This window comes from Ictalurus punctatus, unplaced genomic scaffold (genome assembly GCF_001660625.3).
Source record: "Ictalurus punctatus breed USDA103 unplaced genomic scaffold, Coco_2.0 Super-Scaffold_100046, whole genome shotgun sequence".
Lineage (NCBI taxonomy): Eukaryota > Metazoa > Chordata > Actinopteri > Siluriformes > Ictaluridae > Ictalurus > Ictalurus punctatus.
The window spans coordinates 2,386,521-2,413,114 of NW_026521087.1; the positions used below are offsets into that span (position 1 = coordinate 2,386,521).

Genomic DNA, 26,594 nt, shown 5'->3' on the forward strand with positions numbered 1-26,594 from the left:
CCATCTGTGTGGAAAGAAAAAAAGGAAAAGAAGAAAAATGTGTGTGTGTGTGCGCACTTCAGATTGAGCTGAGTAACACAGAACAGTGTGAGATTTTATTTATTTTTTTAAATGTTTTGAATCTGCTACAGATTTTCGGTGAGTCGGGTGTGACTGTGTGTATAATTAATTTGGTATCAATAACTGCTGTATGAGTGTTTTAAAAATGGGGGAGCAGTCAAGAACATTGTAAATATTTTAGACATCTGCCTGATTGCCTGTTGTGTAAATCAGAACTTCTAGACCTGTAATATATAAAAACATATTCCCAGATTGTGTGATCCAGGGAAAAAGAAAGACTGAAGGCGGAAAAAAAGTGTGCATTTTCAGGCCCCAGAAGCCATTGTTGAGAAATGAATGAGTCAGACGCTCCAAATGTGGAGGAGAAAGTCCATTTGGACCTTTCATTTATATTCCATAAATTAAGTTATAATAAAGGATTTCTCTTTTATGATGTGTGAGCAGAGAGATAAAAATAATAATAATAATAATAATAATAATAATAATAATTATTATTATTATTATTATTATTATTATTATAATTTGTCTATATTGCTCGTTTCATTCAGTGCCTTGTCTAGAAATCCCTGCAAAGATGTTAGGTATAGCATTTTAGTAACTATTGTTATACAACTTGAAGTTAGTAAATTATAAAAAATTGTGTTTACAATTATGGTAATTAAGTACATAACACTTAAATACCTTTTAAATAATGTGGAAAAACTAGTTGGAAGTTTATATATAGATTGTGGCTGGTCAGAATCATGCGCGCCGGAGTTCCAAATCATTCTTTTCATTTTAATTTGAATTCCCTGTTTGTGTTTCCCTGTTTGGAAACTGAATGAAAGTGTTTTGAGTTCCATGGTGACGGTTATCTAAACCACCGAGCGCGCGAGAGAGGGAGAGCGCGCGGGCGAGAGATTTCTGTTTTTTCCCCTTTTAGTTATCTCACGCCCTACATTAAAGTCAAAGTGATTCAATGTATATATATACGTGGATATATTCCTGTAAAAAAATTTAAATCAATCAGTATGTCTTTATGTTATCAGTCCGTAGAGAATTTTACTAACAGTTTATGTGTTGTGCGGTGTGAATGATAAAATTGATCAGCTGACATGTGAACCTGTTCGTTTTGAGTGATATTAATAAAAAACCCTGAAAAGTAAAACCGACCCGAGGTAACAGTCTCTGGCTGATCACAATGTGGTCCGTATCAGGCTAGGTCACATCCTCCCTGTTGAGATAATGTTGAGCCTAAACATTTGGTTTTAGAGAGCAGTCTACCTTCATGAACTGACTCGCTAACAAGAGCTGGAGTATAACTAATTTGTGTATCGGTGATTCCTATACGGGTATGTGTCTATACAATATCTTAAGCAGTGTAAATGCGAATTCTTCTGGCGTGTGGTATTCATGTTGCATAATGATGAATAATTTCTGCATGTTTTCTCTTTAAATGCTGTATATGTCCAATGATAAGTAATTAGTAAGATCAGATGGCAGTAGTAGTCTGCACATTTTAAATTCTTTGTAATGTGTTGTACGCCTGATACAGATGTGATATCTGAGTCCGTAGCATTAGAATAAGGTGATGATTACTTAATGTGGAATTCGAGTTTTGCAGGGAGTACGAGTATCTGGATTAGACAGCCTTGCATAATGGTTCCTTTTGCCAACATGTTGTGCTGATATGAGTTTGGGAGGTAGTTTAATTACGGTCCTTTACAACAGTGTAGTTTGAAGCGATTTGTTTTTCCTGAACCGTAGATTGGTGAATAGAATAGAGTAGTTATGCAAATATATATGTGTGGGTGTGTATATATATACATATGAGGTATACGGTGTGCTATGGATATGTCATACAAAGTATACGAGTTACAATATTTAAATAATACAAAGCAGTGGTCACAAACTCGAGAAAGGGAGGATATACTGCACAACCTGTGAAGTGAATTGAATTGATAATACGTTATACAGCAGCTGAGAACTGATAAAAACTGAGAGCTGAGAACTGGATGCAGGTGTGTGTGATCTGGGAATTGCAGTCCATGGCAGCCATGTTTGTGGACCGCAGTGAAGGATGGGAAATGTGGTTTGTGATATGAGTAGATTTAACGCTACATTAATATGGTCAAATACAGTTTAAATGAAATGGATAAAATTATAGGACGAATCTTATGCTTCTTACAATTTGGCGTTCAGCCAAGGTAACAACTTGGTGGTAAATTGAAACAAAGCTCACAGATGATAAATTTTAAATTTAGACTAAGTTAAATACATATTCACATTCCTCCAAAGTGAGCAACATTTAATTGTCATGAATGACAGTATTTAATCTCTGCAGCAATATTTCCTGATTCACTGGGTTGGGAGCCTCTTCTAAATCAACAGACAAGGAAGTGCAGAGGGTACCGTTACATTGTTTTAAGACTTTCAAAACAATAGTTGTGCTGATATGTTTATATGACCTTAGACTTCTTGCAGACTGATAACATGTGAACGGTTCACTGAAAAAGCTTTCTACAAGGGACATAGGCGAGGAGGCCGAGTTATTGGATTGTAATGATCTAATATAGTTGGATGTCCCGGATTTAATGTAATAAATGAAATAAATAAATAAATAAATAAATAAATAAATAAATAAGAAAACTGATTTCCAAATTTCTGGTATAACCCCATTGTCTAATGAAAGATTAAAATGATAAATTAAAAAAGATGAAATAATATCAACTGCTAAGTTTAGAAATACAGACTCCACACAATCAGGGCCTTGTGATGTGTTTATATCGAACTTGAGTGATCTGTAAACATCAGTAGTCTTAACACGTTAAGAACTGAACTCCTCATTTTGAATTGTTTTTAATAGCTTCCTGCTTTATTAAAATCAGGGTATAGTAAATCATGATAAATATTCACCGTTTTAAGGCCTAGATCTGATGCATAAATTGAACATTTAATGATGGGTTTTGCAGTTGTGTGTTCCCAGTTGTCTGTCTCCAGTCTCCAGTACTATTGTCCTGTAAACAATATCTTCGATCCTCAGAAAAAGGATGAAAGGACATGCCCACTTAGTCTAGCATTATTACAGCAAGCTGTGATAACAAAAGCGACAAGTTTTGCGATACAACCAACCCACCCAGTAACCATTATTTATAGTATGATGGATATAGAATACATATATAGATATATATGTATATATATATATATATATATATATATATATATATATATATATATATATATATATATATATATAAGATGTCCCAATTGTAACCTATAACTGTAATTCCACTCCACATGATATTATTATTGATCAGCAATTTTTCCAAGTGACTGCATGTGAGAGCTCAAGGCCGTTACTCCCCTTAACATGCCTAGATTAGTAGTACACCTGGAAGCGTCTCCTTCGGGGGCTGTGGGCTCCCCTGTGATGTACTCCTCTGTGGTCATAGACTCCCTTGCACGCTCCCAAGGCCGTCAGGACATGATTGGGGTCATCCTCCGCCCCATAAAAGCACAACAAATGTTCCTGGACGTTATCAAGTATGGTCTGCAGTGGATCACTGATTGCTCACTAAAGGACAACATCCTGAGATCCGGGTGTTCTTTGGACAAGCCTGACATTGAATGGACCTATGCTTTGCACCTGTACTATGGCTGGCAAACTACAACAAAGACTGTGTCTTACATGTGACTGAAAAGGGGGGGTGCTGCTGGGGGGGTCCCGGCTCAGGAGAATGGGGCGCTTACAGGGCTGTAGTTTATGTATTGAAAACATTGGATTTGGTGGCACAAGGATTGCCAGGCTGGAGAGGCTCTCTTAGTGTGGATCATTGGGAAAATTGCTCTCTCACACATCGATCTTACATTCATCACACCAGGTCATTTCTATTTTGAAAGAACATGATATGGGGATATGGGGTTAATCGATGTGCCACCCGAACTAAAATTCTTAAACCTGTTAGTGTGCCTAACTCACCAACTGTAGTGTTGTAATGGTGTAATTAATTCTGTGGAGCCAGTCACTGAGAACACTCACGATTGCCCAGCCAAAATTCGTATTTCCTTGAGCTTAAAAGTCTTGGGTCTGAAATTTCACAAACATTATGAACACCCTGTTCTGCCCAATTGGCTGAATTGAAATCTATCACTAAAGAATGCAACCTGGTTAAGGGTAGAGTTGTTAATATATATATATATATATATATATATATATATATATATATATATATATATATATATATATATATATATATATATAAATACTGACGTTTAGGCCCATGGATTGTGTCGTCTGTTTGGAGTTGTTTGAATGCAATGAGGTTCTAGGGAAAAATTGGAACGCCACTTATCGAACAAATAGTTTAATTGAATTCTGACTGCACTTCTTGCTGTATGTATTACAGCTGCCCAGGATCTTAGCCAGTGTGCGAGGGGGAAGGTAGAGGAATGATCTCTGTACTTGCAGGCAACGGTGGAGGATCACCTGAAGTGTGCTCAAAATTATTTATTTTTTCCCTGACCAGGGATAGGTCTGGCATACCCTGATTTGTGTTTGTTGTAATTTGTGCTGATACTAAACGTAGTTCAGTAGATGCTCTACCTCTTGCACTAATGACCTATCACATGCAGACTAACAGCAATATGTATCTAACACCGCATGAAATGCTTACGGGTCGACCCATGTCTGTGTCTGTTCCTTATGATGGACTGCCGTAATTGCAGATGAATCAAAAACATATATAGCCACTAACTATTATGTATGGAGCTATATATTCACAGGAACAGAGCTGAGTGCAGTGTTATGTGTGAGGCGTCACCGCCTCAACGGGGGGAGGTGTTCACCCGGAGGTGGGAGTCCCGGAGGTGTTCACCCGGAGGTGGGAGTCCCGGAGCAGCGAGAGAATGCTGACTACAGGGCAGCAGCGGACTAGAACATGCAACCCCTGGAGGATGCTCAATCCTCCAATGACGAGATGGTGGTCCGGTGGGTCCTGTACGAAGGGGGGTCTGCTCAGTCAGTGGCAGACAGGATGAGAAGATGTGAAGATCCATACCCTGGGTGTACGTGCTAGCCTAACCTCTCCCCAAAGGGTGGCTCTCTACAGTACGTAAAGTGCTTGAGCTGAAGACAACCAGCATACAGAGCGATACTGCATACAACAGACTGTCAAGTATTGTTATAAAATGTTATAAAATGTTTGTGATATGACGCAATCAGGCACAGAAATGTTTAATGGTGCTGCTGAGCACATAGTGCTGGCAGGGTGGGAATTTTTCCTCATAAGAGGTTTTTTCGCCCACCCCTGACTGCGAAAGACTGGGGTTTGGTTTTTGAGGGGAAGCAAGAATCTGCGGGTCCCGACAAATACAAAACTGTGGGCTGACAGGCCTAGTTGAGAAAGATAGGGACGTGTAGATCAAGTAGTTAGTTACTGTAGTGGCCACTCATACGTACGGCAGTAGTAGTAGTAATGAATGATTAGGGGAACTCAGTTAATCACACTTATAATTGATGTAGGCAAACAAACGTATAATCAAGGTAGTTAGAGATATATATACATAATTAAAAGGAGAAGTAGGTTAAGGGTTAAGAGTTATGGCTAGGTACATCTACACATGTCCGGCAAGTGGATGTAGGGTGGTCCTAAGGCCCATTCTCCAGCTGCCAATCTACTGTGAGACCCCGGGGCGCACAACACTAGCACGTCTCCCACCAGGTCTACAAAACCTCCTCAGCTCCTATTCGGATCAGTGTGGCGTAGAAGTGGTTAATGTAAGGGACCCATGTGATTACGGGGACGGCCATGGGGTGCGGCAGAACCAGTTCCTCCACAGATACCCGCTTAATTAAGGTATTGTATGAGGCTTCATAGCCTCAGAGGGGGAAATGTGGAAAAAAAAATGTCATAAAATAAACATAAGGGAGACCTAGCATCCAGAAAAAGGGAGAAGAAGAAAAGACGGGCACCTAGACACATAAAAGCGGGATTAGGTGGACATTGACAAATTGGAATTACACTTTAAAGATCTTTAAGAGCAGTAATAGTCAAAAAAGTCAAAAAGAGGTATACGAGCTGAGCTGAGGAGGGCTAATACACACACACACACACACACACACACACACACACACACACACACACACACACCCTTGTACAGTCAAGGGCGGGCAAGTAGACATAACAGACACACACACCATCTCTCTCACACATACTATTATAACTTTATAAGAATAATAAAAAGGAATATTAAGATATTATAAGGTAATGTCTTATAATAAAAAGTATATATATATATATATATATATATATATATATATATATATATATATATATATATACTTTTTATAGAAATGATATTAAGAAGTTGGAAGTAAGTAGTATAAATATATATAAAATAAGAAATATAGTGCAAATATGAAAATAAATTATAAATGAGAAATACAGGAAAATGTAAACCTACTCATGACTCAAATGGTGAGGGTTCTTGGCTCGCAAGGAAGGCCTTCATTTTAAGAAAGAACCATGAGGAGCCAGTTATAAGGGTGGCTGGGTCAAACTGCCCCCCCCCCCCCCCCCCCCCCTCGAGATAACGATAAGACCAAGGTCCCCCCCGGTTGTTTAGTCGTCTTGTCTACGTCATTTTATTTCCCTAGGTAATTGAGAATCCTGGTTTCTGACCACCTAAGGTAAATGAGAATCCTGGTTTCTGACGCTCTAGGTAACTGAATAATTCTGGTTTCTGATCCTCTGAGTAACTAGAAACTCTGGGTTTTTATTTTCTGGGTTATTGGAAATGCCTGGGTTCTGATTTCATGGGTAAATTAAAACCCCTGGTTTCAATTCTATGTGTAAGTGAAATCGCCCTTTTCTGGAACATAAGAGTAAGGTAAATGAGCTCTTTTTTAACCCTATTGGTAGTGAGATCATAGTCTTTTTGAAACCTATGGGTTATTTAGTGTGTAAATACAGTATAAATACTGGAGCTTAAGCTCAGGGTATTGGGATCACTTCTGAGAATTCTCATCGGTGTGGATCTCGTGTGGTGGAACGGAACAATAAAGCTGGACCCTTGCTTCTTCTCACTCACGGCTGGTGTATTTTTTTCTATCTCCAACTGGGCTCAGAGGTAGATGTGAGTATGGGCTTCTAAGTTGAGTTTTAAATGTTTTTGGGTAATAGGCTGAATTTGAGCCAACAATTGAAATGTTAAAAGATGAAAGGGAGTTGGCACAGAGGAGCAAATGAGGCCACAGGGAAAGATGAACATGACGTGTAAGGACAAATATATGAATACTTCTCTTTTTTACATATTTACAGGTCAAATACTAGATCGTAAATATTATGAATTCATGCTGCAGACATGCTGACTATCATTCCAAGATCCATTTTTAAGTATTAAGGATTTATAAAATGTGACACTAGGTTACTTCTCTATAGTTAAAAAAAATTGCAAACAGGAATGTGTGTGTGTGTGTGTGTGTGTGTGTGTGTGTCCTCTTCATACTCATCCACTCCCTACTTGTGCCTGAGAGTGTATTCATTGAGTAAAGACAGTGTGTGCTCTTAAATTTGTGTGTGTGTGTGTGTGTGTGTGCGTGCGTTTGTATTTAGACGGCAGTGTGAAGTGGTGTACCACTATGTGAGGAGGGAGAAGTATGCTCTGAGGATGAGGAGATGGAGCAGGATGACGTGGCCTCTCTCTGGAGCTCCTCCACGTTCTTCACGCAAAAACAATAACTCTCTCAAATTCTGATGGAGCGGCATCTACATAAGAATCAACAAAGCACACAAACATCAGTTTCGTTCTGGGACACCGATTTTCTAAATCATTACATTCGCTTTCTATTTATTTATGTATCATTATTAAAAGATCAATCATCAAGCCGGTGTAACCTTAATCTTTATCGCTAGCTGCTCCTGAAGTGTTTTGGAAATCGTTTCAGCCACGTCATGTTCACTCACCGTCCACTTTATTAGGAACACCTGTACGTTCATGTAGTTTTCTAACCAGCCAATCATGAAATATACAGGAATATAGAGGAATCACAAGAAAACTCCATTTAACACATTTAAAAAAAAAATCTCACAGTGTTGGATTTGAGTTTTAATGCAGTGAGCACAACCAAGGAGTGCATTTTAAAAAGAAAACTACAATGTTGTTGAAGACTGAAACCTGTACCTACAAACTAGAACTGAAAATGGAACCACTGAAGAGTCAACAGTGTCAGAGATCCTCGTGTGTCCAGTTCCACTGTGTACGGCACTTTTTATGCTTACCGACCCATTACTCCAGCTTTTGTGTTTGTTTTAGCTTTGTGCTGATAGAAATGGTTTTGTTTTTTTAAAGCAAACTTGGTGTTAAAGCCCAGAAACATCTAGTAATAAAAAGTGACATTCATCATGTGTCTGAAGTGACACTGTTCAGTTATACAAGAAAATAGGTATTTTGGTATATATTGGAAGCACTATTTTTGAGTATTTCCCCATAATTTCATAGAGTGTGGTTTGCAGTATAAGCACCTGTGGTCTCATGCGTGGGTTCCAGCGCACATAATAACCCACCCAGAACTCCAGATGTGTGAGACTGGCCAGTGGATACAGCACCTGGTTTTTACAGTCCACATAGAACGGGTTAGTGAAGTCCTCCGGCTGACTTAATGTAGGACCGCAGTGACCGTTTTACCCTGTACTTCCTAAAAACAAAAGAGGGGAGAGAGAGAGAGAGAGAGAGAGAGAGAGAGAGACAAGTCATAATACACTTAGACAAATTCATTTCCATTCAGAAAAATCAGACAGGCTGGAAAGCCTCCGCCCATTAGTGGAGAAATGTGGAGCGTACCTTTTCCATTCTCTCCTGCTCACTGCTGTAGAGGAATGTACCAAACAGGCAGCTGTAGGGGCACTCCAGGATGGGGATGAGAAAAAGCTCTTTGAACTCAGAAGCAGAAGGAAACTGAAAAAAAGAACACAAACACTGGGTTTAACAGTGTATAGTAAGATGCTTAAATGTGGATCTGCACAATAACGCCTGAACAGATAATCAGTCTTTTGTTCAGTACGAAAATTATATTTAATTCTTACAATTAGAGTCCTCTTCAAAAGTATTGGAACACCAAGGCCAATTCACTTGCTTTTGCTATGTACTGAAGACATTTGGGTTTGAGATAAAAGACGAATATGAGACGATAGATCAGAATTTCAGCTTTCATTTCCTTATATTTGCATCTAGACGTGTTACACAGATTAAAATATGGCAGCTTTTTTGAAGCCATCCTATTCATTAACTGTTCAAAAATACTGGAACGAGTGACTGATGGTTTTTCTTGCTGGCCAGGTGTACCTTGTTAAATGGACTTTAAAGAATGAATAGCTCTGAATGTCTTCTCTTGGTTTGAGCCCTGGGTTTCACCTGTGGAGACAGCATTTGTTGTTAAAAAGAATAAACCGACATGGAGACCAGAGAGCTGTCTATGGGAGAAAAGCAAGCCATTTTGAAGCTGCGAAAAGAGGAAAAACCGGTCTGAGCCATTGCACAAACATGGGGCATAGCCAAAGAACAATTTGGAACAGGGCTCCAGGCAAAAAAAAATAATCTAGGAACCGTTGGCTCCTAAACCCAAAATATTTTGGCGCCAAATCAAATTTTCAGGATCCAAAATATAGTGATGTCATATGACATATGATGATATCATTGTTAAATGGCTACCTCACACTGCCTTTTCTTTCCCCTCTGTACTGTCTGCCTTTGTTTACTCTGCCTCCCATAGTTTACACAATGTATTCTTTACATACACAATATGTGCAATGTTCAGTACATCATATTGAATCATATTACCGTAAATACTTAAATGTCCAGTCATTTGATTATTTTTTTTTCACTTTCTTATTCTACTATGTACAATTAGTTGTTTCCTGCTTATTCAGGCTCAGAGTCATGTAGGCTGCATTGAATTTTATTTTCAATTCCCTCATCTCTTTTTCAGTGACTTTATCACTAGCACGTTGCACTGCTTTCACGATTGGGGTGGCACGAGGGGCAGACCTAGCAATGACACAATCCCTGGCGTTCTTATATTTTTTAATGTCAGCATGCTTCTTTATGGTTTCTTTTTTAAAATGACTCGAACTGGTAATGAACTCTGTTTTACCAGCAATATCTTGTCCTGCTTTAGCACAAATGGTGCAGTACATTTTCCCTTTGTCATAACGTAACCAGGCGAACTCTTGTAGCGAAGCTGATTTAAACTGTCTTGTCGGGATGAGAGCCGCAGGGACGGGAGAAGACTCAACTCGCTGCGCTTGGCTGTCATCATCTGTAAAAGATTGCACACCGATTGAAACGGGCTGGGATGACTCAAATGTCACTTGAGAACTTTCACTGGTCGAGTTGGTCTCAACATCGTCAGCATCTGATGTAGAGGAGGCAGGGTGTGGACAGGCAGGGGATGAGGAAAAGTCTGATATTTTTCTTTTCAGCTGGCTAACGTTAGTTAACTACGCAGTTAGCTAGCCTACATATAACAGATACAGTCAAATTCCAATGAACCAAAACACATCAAACTAAATTAAACACCTTTAATAAAGTTCACTTCCAACTTTTTAACCCGATAAACGCGACATTAGAACTGTTTCTGTTCATCTATGGAAACCATACAGGAGTGCAGGCGCTAGGGCAGGTACACGCATGCGCAAGAGGGGATGTGAGTTCAGTAGCCTAACAACAAGACGTATGGTCATTTCTATTTAATTCGTTTTTTAATTTTGTTTGAGGGTAACGGTGGCCACTGGCGACTGGCAGAAAAAACATGGTCACAAAATTAAAAAGTTGATCGCATGGCGACCATTTTAGTCGCCATCTGGAGCCCTGTGGAATGTCCTGGAAAAGAGAGTTAGTTAATTATGATCTCTTACTTTATAACATTAAAATAAAACAATAGTTCCCTCACAAACCTCTCTTATCCCCCCCCCCCCCCCAACTCTTGAAATTAATAAGACTTGCAATGTTACTGAGAAACTGGAAAGTGCAATGTCCTCTCTGCCGTGACACTGGAGACTACTTCCATAAAACTTGCATAAATAGATAACTTATAAATCTTAACTAGATCACAACGATCATACGTTTTTTTCTTTAAGTAACATGTTTATAATATGTTTACGATTAAACTTAGACTATGTATTGTGTACGCCATACTAGACCCTGTCAATGAGCTGTTACTATAGAAACGAGAACGAGCACATCACTATAAAGCTGTAATTTCCCTTGCAGCTGGAATCAGAATCTTGCTGTTCCAGAAATGTCTCCAACGCCTTCTGACCAATCAGATTGGAGAATTCAACAGTGTTGTGGTGTAAAGCATCAGTAGCTGACCTGTCTCATCATCTGCCACACATAGTCGATGAACTGCACAAAGAGAGGGGATCGTTCCGAGTTGGCGTGATTCTCATCCCCAAGGCCGAAACATTGGTTTGATGTTGTTGTGCATGCGGAGATGCTTTTCTGCTAACCACGGTTATAAAGAGCGATTATATGAGTTACTACAGTATATCCTTCCTGGCAGCTCTGACTAATCTGGTCACTTTCCTCTGATCTCTCTTATCAATTGATGTGAACATTATGTAAATTATGGTGAATGATCTGTATTTTACACTTTATTACCCCATACAGAAGCAAAACAGATTCTATAAGGCTAATTTCTTATGAGGTTCATATATATATATATATATATATATATATATATATATATATATATATATATATATATATATATATGTGTGTGTGTGTGTGTGTGTGTGTGTGTGTGTGTGTGTGTGTGTGTGTGTGTGTGTATGTATATGTTTACCCTGATATACTCCAGCCAGTGAGAGTGGCATCTGTGTCAGAGTACCAGTGAAGTTCTTCTGTGGTGGGGTAGACTGACACAATTTACCCTATTTAAATGCATTTTGGAAATTGTTCCACATGGCCTTAAAGTGTGAATATTCACTGTATGCCAAATAAGTATACAATTATAAAAGATGATGCATCAGGTACAAAGTATCAGAGCCCCCCCCCCCGCTCCCCCCCCCACAACGGTTGCATGACTTTTGCTACACCATTTCCACTGTGTGTGTTACAAAGCATTTGAGGTAAAGTACTGCTGCTGTGAAGCCCTATTGGATCTGCTCCGTTTTTTAAATTATTAATAATATTATGAAATTTGCTCTCTATCTCTCCGACTCTCCCTCTCTCTCTCTCTGACACTTTCTCTCTCTCTCTCTCTCTCTCTCTCTCTCTCTCTCACTTCCCAGAGTAAAGAGTGTGAGACATCACAGCGAGAATGCAATTCCAAATCTGTAACATGTAATTTTACGCTATCAGAAGGAGGGACACGTTCAATCTCAGTCTTTAATTAGATCTCTGGCAACGAAGGGGTGTGTGTGTAAAACAATAACATGCATGATGTATATTATGATCAGATCGTATACGTGATTATAAGCAGATTATACCTCTAATCTTATAAGGGATTAAAAATGGAAACCGAGCTTCGGCACGGTTTCCATCAGTATCAGTATCAGTAATAATAATAATAATAAGTGGTATGACGTGATCAGTGGATCGATGAGGCTCTCTCTGAGGCTCTCTCTGAGGCTCTCTCTGAGTCACTCAGTGTTTCGTCTTCTCTCCACACCGTCATGTGTCTTTCCTTTTCTCCCGTCCGTGGCTCAGAGACGTGTTGACGTTCAGGTCTGGCAGGATGTTCCATGATGGACACCTCCAGGGGAGTCAGGCTGATCGAGTACAAAGTGTTTATGTGTGCTAAAGGAAAGAGATCTGGTGGAAAGTCAGAGTTATAGAGTTCTAGTGCTGAGAAAAGTATGTAAAGAAAAAACAAATGTGTTTTTATAAGGTTTTAATTTCCTTGATCCACCCTCGTATATTATTGCACTTGTTCTTACATGTTATCGTTCCTATAGTAGCTGATAATCAAGGATGGGGTTGTGTGATGCGTTACCATGACCACCTGTTATTGTTATGCGTGTGTACATAATACGGGAACGCTTTAAGTGACCATTCCCGTAATAGTTTATGGTTTCTAAGGCCCTCATTGTATCTGCATTATTATAAAGTATTGCACTGGGGAGCTGTTTACCAAACAGTCAGTAAACCCTGCTGGAAGGGTTTTTTTTTTTTTTTTTTTTTTTTTTAATAATTTTTTTTTTTTTTTTTTTTGCCCCCTATCACTTTCTGTGCGAGGGTGGAGTGAGTGTTTTCAGTCCCGTCTCGGGCTAAACCATCACAGCTCTATTGAAATTGTCATCAAGTCTGAACATTAGAACCCAGCTTCCTTTTTTTCCAAGAACACACTATGGCCAAAAGTTTGTGGACACCTGACCATCACACATGTACAGTATATGCTTGTTGAACATCCCATATCATGCTTATGCTGCAATGAAGATTCACTGAACTGCAGGCTGGTGACTGATTTCAGCACCAAGGACAGCACCAGCTGAGGCCTGATTCACTATGAGAGCCTGAGAGAAACAAGTCACTCTCTCTCTCTCCATTTCTTTCTCTTTCTGTCTGTCTGATTGTCTTTCCATCTCTCTCTTGATCGGTCTCTGTCTCACTCTGTGTATGTGTGTCTCACTGTCGTCTCTATCTTCGGTCTCTCACTTTCTGTCTGTCATTCTCTCTCAATTTCTATTCTCTCTCACTTTCTTTCTGTCTGACTGCCTGTCTCTATTGATCTGTCTCTCTCTCTCTCTCTCTCGTACTGCACACAATCATACACAAAGACCAATCATACTGTATAAAAGACAGATCTATTACAGAGAATCTGCATCTAGTAAGGCACTTGTATGACCATGCTATGACAACAAGATTGAAATGGGGTTTTTACCATTAGATCAGGAGAAAGCTTTTGACCAGGTCGAACATGTTTTTCTTTTTAACACCCTAAAGGCTTTTGGTTTTGGTGAAAATTTTATCTCAATGATGAGGCTATTATACTCTGATGCTACATTTATGATAAAAGTGGCCGGAAGCTTAAGTACTGCTGTGAAGGCTCAGAGGGGTATCAGGCAGGGCTGCCCCCTGTCGGGCCGACTTTACAGCATAATTATTTAACCCCTGCTATATAAGCTTAGGAAAGAATTAACAGGTCTACAAATCGACACTCTAAACTGTCAACAACCCACCAAGTTATCTGCATATGCGGATGATCTCACAGTTTTAATTAGAGGTGATGTTAAGGTGGTAAAGTACGCTCTGGAATGTTATGGAAAAGCTTCATCTGCAAAAGTCAACTGGCATAAGAGCGATGTGGTGTGGTCAATTTGTTAAAAGTCCATCACTTCCTGGCATCATGGACTCTGTCAAATATCAACAGATATTAAATGAAAACCTGACCACCTCTGCCAGAAAGATTAAAATGGGCTGTGGTTGGATCTTCCAGCAGGACAATGATCCAAAACATACATCAAAATCAACACACAAATGGTTTACTGACCACAAAATCATCAAATGAATAAAACACCACAGAGTTGTTCTAGGAAAATATATTTACTGATGGGGTGGCATGTTCTTCAGCTCAACGTGGAGTTAACAGCACATCCCAAAGTGTTTTATTCCACTTGCACCACAGCAGCTTGGCAGCACTAACAATTTGCTAAAAAAATAAATAATCAGCCATAACATTAAAACCACCTGACTAATGTGCAGGTCCTCCTTGTGCCGCTAAAACAGCTCTTACTCGTCGAGGCATGGACGCCACAAGACCTCTGAAGGTGTGCTGTGGTTTCTGGCACCAAGAGCATAGTTCCTTTAAGTCCTGTAAGATGCAAGGTGGGCCTCCGTGGATCAGACTTGTTTGTCCAGAACATCCCACAGATGCTCAATTGCTCAAAGAATTTGGTGGCAGTCAACACCTTGAACTCTGTCATGTTCCTCAAACCATTCCTGAACCATTTTTTGTAGTGTGTCAGGGAACATTATTCGGCTGAAGGAGACCACTGCCATTAGGGAATTTTGTTGCCATGAAGAGGTGTACATGGTCTGCAACAGTGTTGGGTAGGTGGTACGTGTCAAAGTATATTAACATCCACACAAAAACCAGGACCCAAGGTTTCCCAGCAGAACATTGCCCAGAACATCACACTGCCTCTGCTAGCTTTTGCTCCCCACTCGCATCAGTGAGCCTTGGGTGCCCTTGACCCTGTCACCAGTTCACCAGTTGTCCTTCCATGGGCCACTTTTGGTAGGTACAAGACCTGCCGTTTTGGCAATGCTCAGACTCAGTTATCTAGACGTCACAGTTTGGCCCTTATCGAAGTTGCTTAGATCCTTACACTTGCCCATTTTTCCCCAACCATTCGCTTGGTGCCTGATATACCCCACCCCTTCACTGGTGCTGTTGTAACAAGATAATCAGTGTTCTTCACTTCACCTGTCAGTGGTTTTACTGTTATAGCTGATCGGTGTATAGTTGCATTTAATGTTGTAGAATGAAAACACATTCCTGTTCTCACTTGTGTTAGCATGTTGTAACAGCTGTTCTTCCCTCACCTATTGTGTGGTGTGTTTGTTTATTTATTTTTATTTATTTATTTTATTTAAAAAAACAAAACTTTTTTTATATATAAAAAAAGCAAAAATGCTGCTTGTCATGTTACCGATAGGGCCACAGAAATGTCCTCTGTGCTGATGTCTTGGCTGTATCTGAAAACTTATAGCTTTACTTATAGCCCTGACTTTTACTGTGTTGACACTGGAGATTCCTTTCAGAAATGCTCCATTAATGTCTCCTAACATAAACCCACTAGGACTAAGATGATTTATGCATTGTAGCACCAAACAAAGGTTTCAGTCACTTTTCTGTCTGTAGATTGTCCATCACTGTGTATGGGGCCATAGTCTTGTGTCCTTTATTCATCTCCGTAAATAGTCATCATATTAACCTGTTGACAGGTGTTTATCAGACAGGAGCCTGTGGTTTCCTACTCTGAACGCTGTTCGAGCCATGTCGACTTCAGGAGGTCCCACTCCACCCTTCACCACCCTGTCGGTCACCCACCCAGCCAATCACATCACTCCTGTAGAGCTGCACCGACCAGAGAAACACAACGCCATGAACTAGGCCTACTGGAGGTATGTTTTTTCATCAAATAAAGGTGACCAGTACCAGGTCAGTTGTGCCTTCGTCAGTGGACGTGCACTTCTTGGTTGGTCTGCAACACTTGCAGTCTTTTTAATTTGTTAATAAGTTTGGAAACTGTGTTGAATGTTTGCTGTGTTCGCCATGTTTCCTGTTAGTCCATCGCAACCTTGCCACAGCTTCCTGATCCAGGCATGAGAATGATTTCAATACGTTCTTCTCTTGTCAAAAGCGTTCTTAAAGGCTATCTGGGGGGGGGGAATTAAAGTATGAAAAAAAAAAAATTCGGAAGACATTTAGGTAAAAAAAAGTGTTAATTTCCCCCATGTATAATTCTGCTTTGTTGCATTGGATGTCTTTGTTTTGTTATATAAGGTGTTGGCTTTATACTCCGTTATAGGCAGCTTTTTTTCCCTACAGTGAAATGATCGAATGCTTTAATCAGATTGCTGAAGACTCAGAGTGCCGTGTGGTCTCGGGTGCAGGGAAAATCTTCACTGCAGGTACAGCAGTATGTCATTTTTTTTCAGAATTGGCAATATGTTTTAATTTTTATGTGGGTTTGCAGTGCTTTTACTCTCATAGCTGTTCATTATTATAATAAGCAATGGCTCCATGTGCTAAAACCACAACACTAAGTGAAGTTCATTTAACAAGCATCCTTATTCTTTCCTAGTGCAGAATGTATTAATCTTCAAGTTTAGTAGTTAATAGTTTTTCTAATTAGGGATGTGCCAGGTATTCGAATACACATTTAAACTTTTGAGGTGCCATTAGTTAAGTCAAGTAGGTTTTTATTGTCATTCCTCTATATAGCTTGTATACACTGGAACAAAGTGACATTCCTTCCAGACCATGCTGCAACACACTTTATGTAGTCTTGCGTACTGTTCTGTGTGAGACGAGTGCAACACAATAAAAACACAAAACAGCAAATACACAGGACAGTAGATACACAGGACATGGACTGTAACTGTAAGCTACTGTGTAATGTAGCAGCACATGTATTGCAGCAATACTGGCAGCAGAAATAGTTCTCTAGTATAAAGTGACTGATGCAGCTATGTAGTCTTACTGGGTTAGTGCGGTGTGCAGTGGTATGAGTCTTACTGGGTGAGGTGTTTGACTAGCCCAGGTGAGCACTGTAATCTGACTGTCTCGGGGAAGAAACTGTTGCAGAGTCTGCTGGTGGTGGCACGGACGCTCCTGTACCTTCTGCCAGATGGCAGGAGGGTGAATGGTCTGTGAAAGGGATCGTCCACAATACTGGTGGCTTTGCGGATGCACCGGTAGTTGAAGGAGGTGTGTGGTGGGTAGAGAAACCCGATCTCTCCAGCTGTCCTCACAATTCGCTGTAGGGTCTTGCGGTTGGAGGCAGTGCAGTTTCTGTACTACACCGTGAGACAGCTGGTCAGGACGCTCTCGCTTGTCCCACTGTCGAAGGAGCATATTACTCGAATATTCAGGTGTCTGGGTATTGATTGTACCCTTTATTGACATGAAGTCAATGAGAAAATCTGGTCAGGTCTAGCAGAACAGTTACCCCAGACATTGTGTAAGTTATAGGTGTTCATGTGCACTAGGGCTGCATGATTATGGCCAAAATGATAATCCTGATTATTTTGATCAATATTGAGATCTCAATTATTTATCACGATTATTAATTGATTTTAGTGACAACATATTTTTTATTGCACTTTCACATTTAAGTTTTCTCATGCCACAATACAACACAAGTAGGCATGAGAACTTGAGCTGGTCAATTATGACAGAATTTAGGAACATCGTGTGAGCGATGACATTAATTTACCTTCTGATAAACTAAATGTAATATTTTCAGTTAATTTTACAGACTGTATGCACAAAACAACTGTTAACCTGTTTGAAGTCTGCTCCTCTTAAATATATTTAAAGCTGCACTATTAGACATTTCCACTCTCCTGGTTCTGGGCTGGAGTCAGTTCTCGAACCGCTCTGTGTGTATTGTGTAGATATCTGAATAATCTCATGTAGGATGTGATTGGGTGAGTTCATTTACCCGTCAGATGCACAGTGCTTTAGTTTAATGGTGTTCATTAGGGACGCTCCGATCAGGATTTTTACAGCTGATACGATCCAGATACCAATCTTTTTTATTTAAACTTTAATCAGGAAGTCTGTCATAAACAGTTAAATGTAATCTCTCTGCTCATGGTCACTGTTAACTGAATAAAATAATAGCAATGAGAAATACTGTTGGTTAATTGATAAATATACAGCATAAAATATTTATTTTAAAATATCTTGAACAATAAAGAGTCCTAATTAAGAGTAGACTAACACAAAAATGATCCATATTAGGAAAAAGGCTAGTAGCTTTCTAAGGAAGTAGTGATCTAAGGTTAAGGTCAAATTGATATTAAATGCAACCCATAGTAATTAAACATTATTTCATGTCTCGTTTTATTTATATTTTATGAAGTTATTATAATATCTATTTTTTTATATATAAAATGATTTATTTACCTGCACATTTATGTAACTAAGCACATTTTCTGTCTTTACATTTTAGTAGTTTTATTTTTGTTTATCAGTTTTAGATCGGTTCCCCAGTACAGTGTCCATGTCTGCTGATAATATTGTGTTTTGGGGGGATAAATTAAAACATGGAAACTGGAGTTGGCTTTTCTAGTGATATCTGGCAACCGTGAGTTTAAATGGAGTGAATTAGAGTTAGTGAAGGAGAGCTGCAGTGCACTGTATGTTTACAGACTGAACTGGTGCTACTCTTGATTGTGATTGGTGAGGAATTATTTAATAAAGAAGTCTGAATTAAACCCACCTTGTAATGTTATTATTAATTTACTCCGCCCGAAGCCGCTGTGTCTACACGAGCAGGTGAAAGTTCAGGTCATTTTGCGGGATCAATAAAAGATGGCGGTTGTGAGATTGGAGAGTTGAGAGAAGCAGATGATGTAGAGTCACTTCATCATAATGGCTTCTTTGCAGTATTTCCACACTTGTACAGTGGACTGAGGAGATGAAAAGCAGTGTGAAAGGGACTGTTGCGCGGTGTAGATGTATTTTGGACTTCCTGTAGTTTTAATTCCGATTGTATTATACAACTCCGAACAGGTCACTTGCACCGGTGTGAATAAATATTTATTCACAGTCGCACAAAGTACTTTTCAGTCACAAATGCGAGTGAAATGGTTGCACCATAGAGCCCTGAGTTTATCTGCAAAGTTTGTTTCTCACTCAGCGTGATTAGGTTTAATGTCCCCGACAACCTCTGAAGTGCTATTCAACATCGTGCTAATTTCATGATTTCCCCTCGCTCTGGAGCTCGAAGCGAAGCTAGCAACTCGAGGGCTGAAATGCTAATTCCGTTTCAGGGTTTTTGCACTACAAAATGACGTCATCCCTGCGCCACTCGATGGTGCATGGCTGTAGTGTAGGAGCCGCTTGATTTGATCTGCAGTGGAGTTTTCTGTGAGCGGAGGACGGAATTTAAATGTCAATATCGCAGTCGATCATGTTCATTTAATCGTGGGCAGTCAAAATCGTAATCGCGATCGATATTCGATTAATTGTGCAGCCCTAATCTGCACTAAAGAAGTTTTGGGAGCAAGCAGTTCACATTTTCAACTATGAAGTCTGCAGGACAGACAAGTGCTACAGTGCATTTACAATAGCTCTCAGTATATCTCCATTCAAATATTCAGCAACAATAGACACATCAGCCACCTTGCGTTTGCAGATTGAGCTCATTTTAAACCAGACACTAGAGAGAGACATTAGCTGAGAGACATGAGGTCATTTCCAGTAAGGGAACATAGTGAGTATCGATGCTCCCTGGTTTTTGTGGTGCGTTGTGGGGATTTTTTAGGGAGTGAACATTCCAGTGCACTGGAAGGATTTTGCAATTGAGACAACACTTAAAATGGCTGACTCCCTGGTCTCTTGAACCCATACCCTAAACTCAACAGGAAGTCAGCATTTTGATTTTTCTCTTAATTTTTTCCTTCGTTTTTTGCCATTTCCAGGCCTCGTACTTTAACGTACTCCTCCTGGAGCTTTCATCAGATCGGCATCACATTCGGTCAGTCTCATCTACAGGCATTGACGATGCTAAATTGCGAAGCTTTTGAATTTTTGCTGCTCGCCGTGGGCGTGGCGCTCTCACAAATTTAGAAGTTTCACTCAAACATAGAATGTCCAATCTAGGGATGTCACGATACCAAAAATCTAGTAGTCGGTACCAGCAAAAATACACGATACTCGATACCACTTTGTGTATAAATAAATAATACTTTTAACTCCTTTATTTAAACATGAGCATTATAAAAAACAACAGTCACATAATATAAAAAAAGCAATTACAAAATAGATATATAATAAATATGTAGGCATAAAATGTTTTTTCTTCGAGAAAAAACTGAAATGTTCTGAAATGAGGTCTGGTTTCGGTGTATAGTTTGGGGATCTCTGTATACATGAAGTAATTTTTGCCTGGTACCTGGGGTTGAACTGCTGAAGCAGAGAGAGAGAGAGAGAGAGAGAGAGAGAGAGAGAGAGAGAGAGAGAGAGAGAGAGAGAGAGAGAGAGAGAGAGAGAGAGAGAGAGAGAGAGAGAGAGAGAGAGAGAGAGAGAGAGGAGAAACCACATTTTATCCCAGAACCTTTTGCTTGCCTTTGCCAGGAGGTTCAGACTTGGCTTTCAACAAGATAAAGAGCCAAGCATACTTCCAAATGAACACACAAAATGCTTCAAGAAACTCAAAATCAGTGTTTTACAATGAGCTTAAAATGTCCTCCATGGTGGCATGGACCAGGACCCCTCAGTCTGCAGCATTACAGGAAGATTTCAGGTTAGACATGATGGGAAGAGTCTCGGTGCTGTTATTGTCTCTGGGGCAGACATCAGTTAACCCTGTGACCCCTTCCATGGAGAGAACAGCATTACAATTCTGAAAACAGTTTTTGCAAATAATAATTCACTACTTAAAGAATGTACCCGAGCTCCTGCTACGCAGTAACTAAAACTGTCTTCAACTCACGTGTTACTTCATTCTTTAGTTCCTTCTCTTAAGTGTAGAGCCTCTGTCAGATTGTGTGATTGATAAAGAAAAGCACATAAATGACAAAATACCAGTTTGAGTGCCTAGTGGCCTAATGAGGAAATGCTCTTTGGAAGCTCAATATATGCACTTAACCATTTGCATTTTGATTTGGCTGTTAGTGCTGAGGATGTCCTTAAGGTGGTGCGCTGCTTTTGGCAGATTTAGTCATTCTCTTTAGTCACATGAGCACTAATGGTTTTTCAAAATTTTTATGTTGTTTATTTTGGATACAGGCAGAGGAAGCTCAGCGAAAGCTTAAGAGACAGAATGGAGAGGACCCAGGTAAGCTATTTCTTCAGTGATTGTAGTCATATCTGAAAATGATCGGTCAGTTGAATGCAGATTGCTGAAGTGTGAGTGTCTGTGTGTGTCGTAGCCCTGCCTCCATTCTGCCCACTGTTTGCCAGCTTGGGAAACATTCTGCAGTGTGACGTGCTGCTTGGCATGCTGGGAGCTGTGCTGCAGTGGGCTATGGAGCCCAGTGGAGGACACTGGTCTGAGTCCATGCTGCAGAGGGTAAATGTTTGGATGTTTTGTTAAAATGACATGATAGTGTAGTAAATTCAACAAAATTCCACTTGCTATGCTGTGGTCATGAGCATCACTTTTTAATGACTGAGTAGTGCTCACAGTTCTGTATGTGTGTGTTGCTACAGGTGCTGCACTTGATAGGCATGGCTCTGCTGGAGGAGCAGCAACAGCTAGAGAACATTGGGGATGACGATGAAGTTACTTTCAACTTCACCCTCAAAATCTCCCGTAAGTTTTGTACATCATCTCACACAATCTCAAAACCTCAAGCGTGTAGTTAGATCTGTGGTTCTTGTATCACAGGTCCCGGTGAAGCCCCCGGCAACACTCTAAGCATCCTGGCTCTGTTAGAGACCTTGCAGTGCGCGCCTCACTTGGAAGCGCACAAAGACATGATTCGCTGGATCCTTAAAGTGAAATTACATCTTGATTATGTTTGCAATTTGCCTTACTCTCTCTATGCGTGCACCTATGTCCACCAGGTGGCAGCCTAGCATGTTTTACAATTCGCTCACTGAAGGTAGGCGCAACATACAAAAGTTGAGCGTTTTTACCATGAAGTTTAAAGCAGTGCTGCATCATCAAGACCTGTTTGAAATCCAAGCAGTGCAATACCGCTCAAGGTGGGAGTGGCTGGTAGGCAAAGCAGCACCTCTCACCTCACACACCAGCACAAATGCTTCACTGTCACAAAGCGGTTTTGCTGCTGATCATCTGTAGGTGGCCCTAGAGGTGTTTTGATGTGGCTTATTGTGAGTATTACTTAAAAGCTGTATGTCAACATGAATATTTAAATGACATGTAAGGATTGCTTACTACACAAACTGAATTTCCATGCACTGTGATGTATGCATTTTATTTTCCATATAGTGAAAACTGTTAGGACACCTGCACCAGGCAGAACATGTACATATGAAGGCCATGGTGTAGGCCAAGGCTAATGATGTATTGCAGTATGTACTTTGAAGAGAAACGGCAAATTAAATGTTAGTAAAATTGTAATGCATCTTCAGTATTTAATGGTATGGTGTGTGTGTATACTTTTTAGTACACAAGTGTGTTCTATTGAACATCTGCTTAGTTTTGCAGACTTTGATTGTGTGTGCATGTAGTTCTAACTGCACTGCTGTATCGTTTTCTTGTAAAAGTATTTTCTTAAATTATGTGTCTTTTTCTACACAGATGGTGGTTAGCATTAAAACGATGCGTGAGTGCACAGCTGCTGCACCTCCCTGTGAAGGAACAGGGCACTGTCACAAGGAGGTCAGACTTTGAGCAACTTTCTATTCCACTGACATATTAACCATTACCCTTTAAAGTGTTGAAGAGCTTAAATCTACGTGTGTGTGTGTGTGTGTGTGTGTGTGTGTGTGTGTGTGTGTGTGTGTGTGTGTGTGTTTGTGTGTGTGTGTGTGTGTTGCAGACTGTGTGGGACAAAGACAAAGCAGAGAGAAAAAGGAAGGCTGAACTGTGCTGGAAAAAGACCATGGCTCAAACATTACAGAGCCAGAGTCATTTTATCAATAAGTACATAGATCTGCTCACGCAGGATTCAGGGATCTGGACGCCTCAGCCTCTACATCAGCAGAGCATAGGTACCTAAGCATGCTCGTAGTGACGCAGTGTTCTTAATAAGTCAACTTGTATTGTATTCTCAATATCCAGTCAGTACATTTATGTCAGTAAATGCATGCATCAACAGCTCCTTAACTTTGCTGAGCAGTTGTCTGTTCTTTGTCCTAAAAGTTCTTGCATATAATGGTGGTCTTCACATAACATAAGTAAATTCCCATCCTTAAACTCTTTATCTTGCATATTCATTTAGAGCATTTTCTGTTGGGGTAAATGAGTAGAGAGGATCCTAGGCCATTTTTAGCAATTTCCTGGTGATTAAAAAAAGATGAACCCATTTATTCAACATTGATTATTTTAACAAATTCAGAGGGACCTTAACATAAAATTAAGGTTATAGTGAACTTGTAACCATCCGTCTCTACTTGGTACAGCCCCAGTTCATGTGACGGTGCTCTGGTGAGTGTGGGACCTCGTTGTTGGCGTGCCAGAGGAGGAGAGAGGAGGCAAATGGAGATGTGTATCCTGTGTCACAAAGCGCAGGAGATCCTACCTGATGGCACCGCCATGGTGCTCGCTGCCTTTGTCCAACGCTCTACGGTCATGTCCGAGATCCGCAAAAGACCCCCTCACAATCCAGGTAAGGTTATGGTTTACAGTGTGCAAGTCAAGTAATTGGATAGGTTTGAGTAGCCAGTGTGCTTATTTCTGGAGGATACATGTGTGTTCCAGAGAGCTATGATCCCCTCTTCATGCACCCTGACCTGTCCTTTGGTACCCATACCGGCAGCTGTGGCCACATCATGCACTCTCACTGCTGGCAGAGGTGAGGAGTTGGGCAAAATGTTACTTCTAGACAGCCTTCTACTTAATCCCAAATAAAAAGTTTTGCTGCTTTCAAATGTTTGTGGATATAGGCAATAGAATCAGCAGCTAACAGTAAATAGTTTGTCTAGAAAATATGACCTTTATATGAGCAATCACAATAAATTAGATAATATTAATCAATCAGTCGGGATGTTTTGTGACTGAAAAGTCAAAAACCTAATCTGTGATGTACAGGAAAGTCTTCATGGATGTGTGGTGATCGATAAGATGTAGATCGAAATTGGATGTATTTGGCTTAAATATGCGATCTGCAGATATATATATTTTTTTGTCCCAATACAGTGAGCTGATCATCGACACAAAGCATGAAACAAAGCTTGCTATGTGCACTTGACTATTTTTCACTGTCTTAGATCAAGCCAGTGTTACTTGCGTAGTCTGTAAATTTATTGCGCCTCATGGGGAAGCAAAGAACGTTAACCTGATCTGACCTTAGGAGTAAGTGCAGTTCAATTCAATTTTATTTGTATAGCGCTTTTTACAATAGACATTGTCTCAAAGCAGCTTTACAGAAATATCAACATGGTATACAGATATTAAAGGTGTGAATTTATCCCAACTGAGCAAGCCACTGAGTGGCGACGGTGGCAAGGAAAAACTCCCTAAGATCTTTTAAGAAGAAGAAACCTTGAGAGGAACCCGCCTCAGAAGGGAACCCGTCCTCATCTGGGTAACAACAGATAGTGTGAAAAAGTTCATTATGGATTCATATGAAGTCTGTATGGCGTTAGGAGCAGCCAGAGAGTATCAAAAGCTAAAGAAATCAGGTGATGGAACTTGTTACGATTGGTAATCAGCAATGCTCGGTTGTTGAGGACGTCAGATTCTGCCGTGTGCTGTGCGCTTCCCAATCAAAAATACTTTTCATATGTTCCCGTTCTTCAATGGAGGGGAGCGCTGTCCAACAGTTTACACTCCTGAAGAATAAGGTTACCTCGGAGAGCTTTACAAGCAGTATATGGTGTTCCCACGTCAATCCTACATCCATGTCAAGCTTAACAGCTCAGTGGATCAGTTTGCTTGTCACTGCTTAATAGATCTGACCAGTTCGGTCATTTCTGTGATTGCATGGTACATATAAAGCTCATGGAAATTTGACAGGTTGTCAAATAATGGTCTCTTAATCTTCGAGTTATTTTCTCTTACAGATACTTTGAGACACTCCAGAGTCAGGATGCGCAGTGGCTGCATGAGCAAACCAGTTGCGATGTAGTGAATGGGGAGTACTTGTGTCCACTCTGTAAGTGTCGCAGTAACACTCATTCCTCTCCTGCCCCTCACTGAGACAAGTGGAGTTGCTCTGAATCCGGACCGCTTAATATTTTAACCATTGCATTGGCGAATTAGTTGTAGTGGCTCTGTAACCAATGCAAGCTTGCCTATGAAATGCCATGGAAGGGTACAGAATGACACTGTAACAGTGCATACCCCATTCCATTATTCCTCTTATTTATTTATATATTTTATAGCAAGGGAATTGATATCATCTGTAGCTGAATTGCATGTCTTGCCATGTTGAGATCAGAGTATAGAGTTTCTGCTTATGTAAGATGGCTAATCCACTGCTGTTGCAAGATATTTAGTCACACTGACTCAGTTTATTACAGTAAATTTGCCTGTTGTCCCATTGAGGTGACATTTTCTCTGGTTAAATAGTAAAATGCATGCATGTTTGTAGCTACAGCAATAGTGAGCAGCCAGGTCTGGCTCATTGGCTGAATGCAAGGTTTATAAGCAGATCAGAGCCTTGCACTCTGCTCATAAGAGAGCCAAGCCAACAAGTGAGTCTCATCATATATAGTACGTGTGCTCCTTATTTGTGTGTGTATGTGTGCACATGCAGTCATATTGTGGTGTTTGTCTTTTAGATGCTGGTGAGACAGAGACTGTGGAGGACTCTCCTCCTCCTGAGAGTTTCAGGCTGGACCACACACCAGTGTAAGCATACCCACGGTTTCCTTTCACAACTGCGTATCTGAGCGTGTCTTTAACACTGACCTGTGATGTGTTTTGATAGCACCCCTTATTCAAGCTCCATAAGGGAGATGCTGATGACATTTGGGACCGCAACTTATAAAGTTGGCCTTAAGGTGCACCCTAATGAGCAGAACCCCCGTGTGCCTATCATGTGCTGGGGCAGCTGTTCTTGCACCATCCAGTCTATAGGTCAGTCTGCACCCATTTCTTACAGACTAACAATTCATGTATAAGATTTACAATATTCACTGACCTGTGTTAAGGGGTAGTTAGTAAAAATGTTTTGCTTTTTGGTATTTTGTACAGAGAGATTATTGGTAGATGAGGAGAAGCCTTGTTTGGAAGTTTACC

At 40.2% G+C, this 26,594-nt stretch overlaps 1 protein-coding gene and 1 long non-coding RNA gene across 2 annotated transcripts; one reads left to right on the forward strand and one right to left on the reverse strand.

Annotated features, from left to right (window-relative positions):
• Nucleotides 1-6,668: 6,668 nt before the first annotated feature.
• On the reverse strand, nt 6,669-10,098 carry LOC108261933 (uncharacterized). Its single transcript, XR_008394399.1, has 4 exons — nt 9,382-10,098; nt 8,881-8,994; nt 8,562-8,734; nt 6,669-7,805 (listed from the first exon to the last, which is right to left on the reverse strand). It is a non-coding gene; the product is annotated as an uncharacterized LOC108261933 (long non-coding RNA).
• Nucleotides 10,099-16,039: 5,941 nt separating this feature from the next.
• LOC128629962 (E3 ubiquitin-protein ligase UBR2-like) lies at nt 16,040-26,333 on the forward strand. Its single transcript, XM_053678517.1, has 12 exons — nt 16,040-16,114; nt 17,533-17,648; nt 21,511-21,557; nt 21,652-21,791; nt 21,932-22,034; nt 22,110-22,219; nt 23,370-23,401; nt 23,813-24,018; nt 24,111-24,204; nt 25,415-26,047; nt 26,135-26,204; nt 26,284-26,333. Exons 1-10 carry the CDS (start codon nt 16,040-16,042, stop codon nt 25,548-25,550), a joined length of 1,059 nt encoding a protein of 352 aa, XP_053534492.1. The 3' UTR covers nt 25,551-26,047; nt 26,135-26,204; nt 26,284-26,333.
• The last annotated feature ends 261 nt before the right edge of the window (nt 26,334-26,594 follow it).

Coding starts and splice junctions, on each gene's coding strand:
- LOC128629962 (XM_053678517.1), top strand. CDS start 16,040: ATGTCGACTTCAGGAGGTCCCACTCCACCCTTCACCACCCTGTCGGTC. Junction 21,792..21,931: donor CTGAGTCCATGCTGCAGAGG/GTAAATGTTTGG, acceptor GTGTTGCTACAG/GTGCTGCACTTGATAGGCAT. Junction 24,205..25,414: donor CACTCTCACTGCTGGCAGAG/GTGAGGAGTTGG, acceptor TTTCTCTTACAG/ATACTTTGAGACACTCCAGA.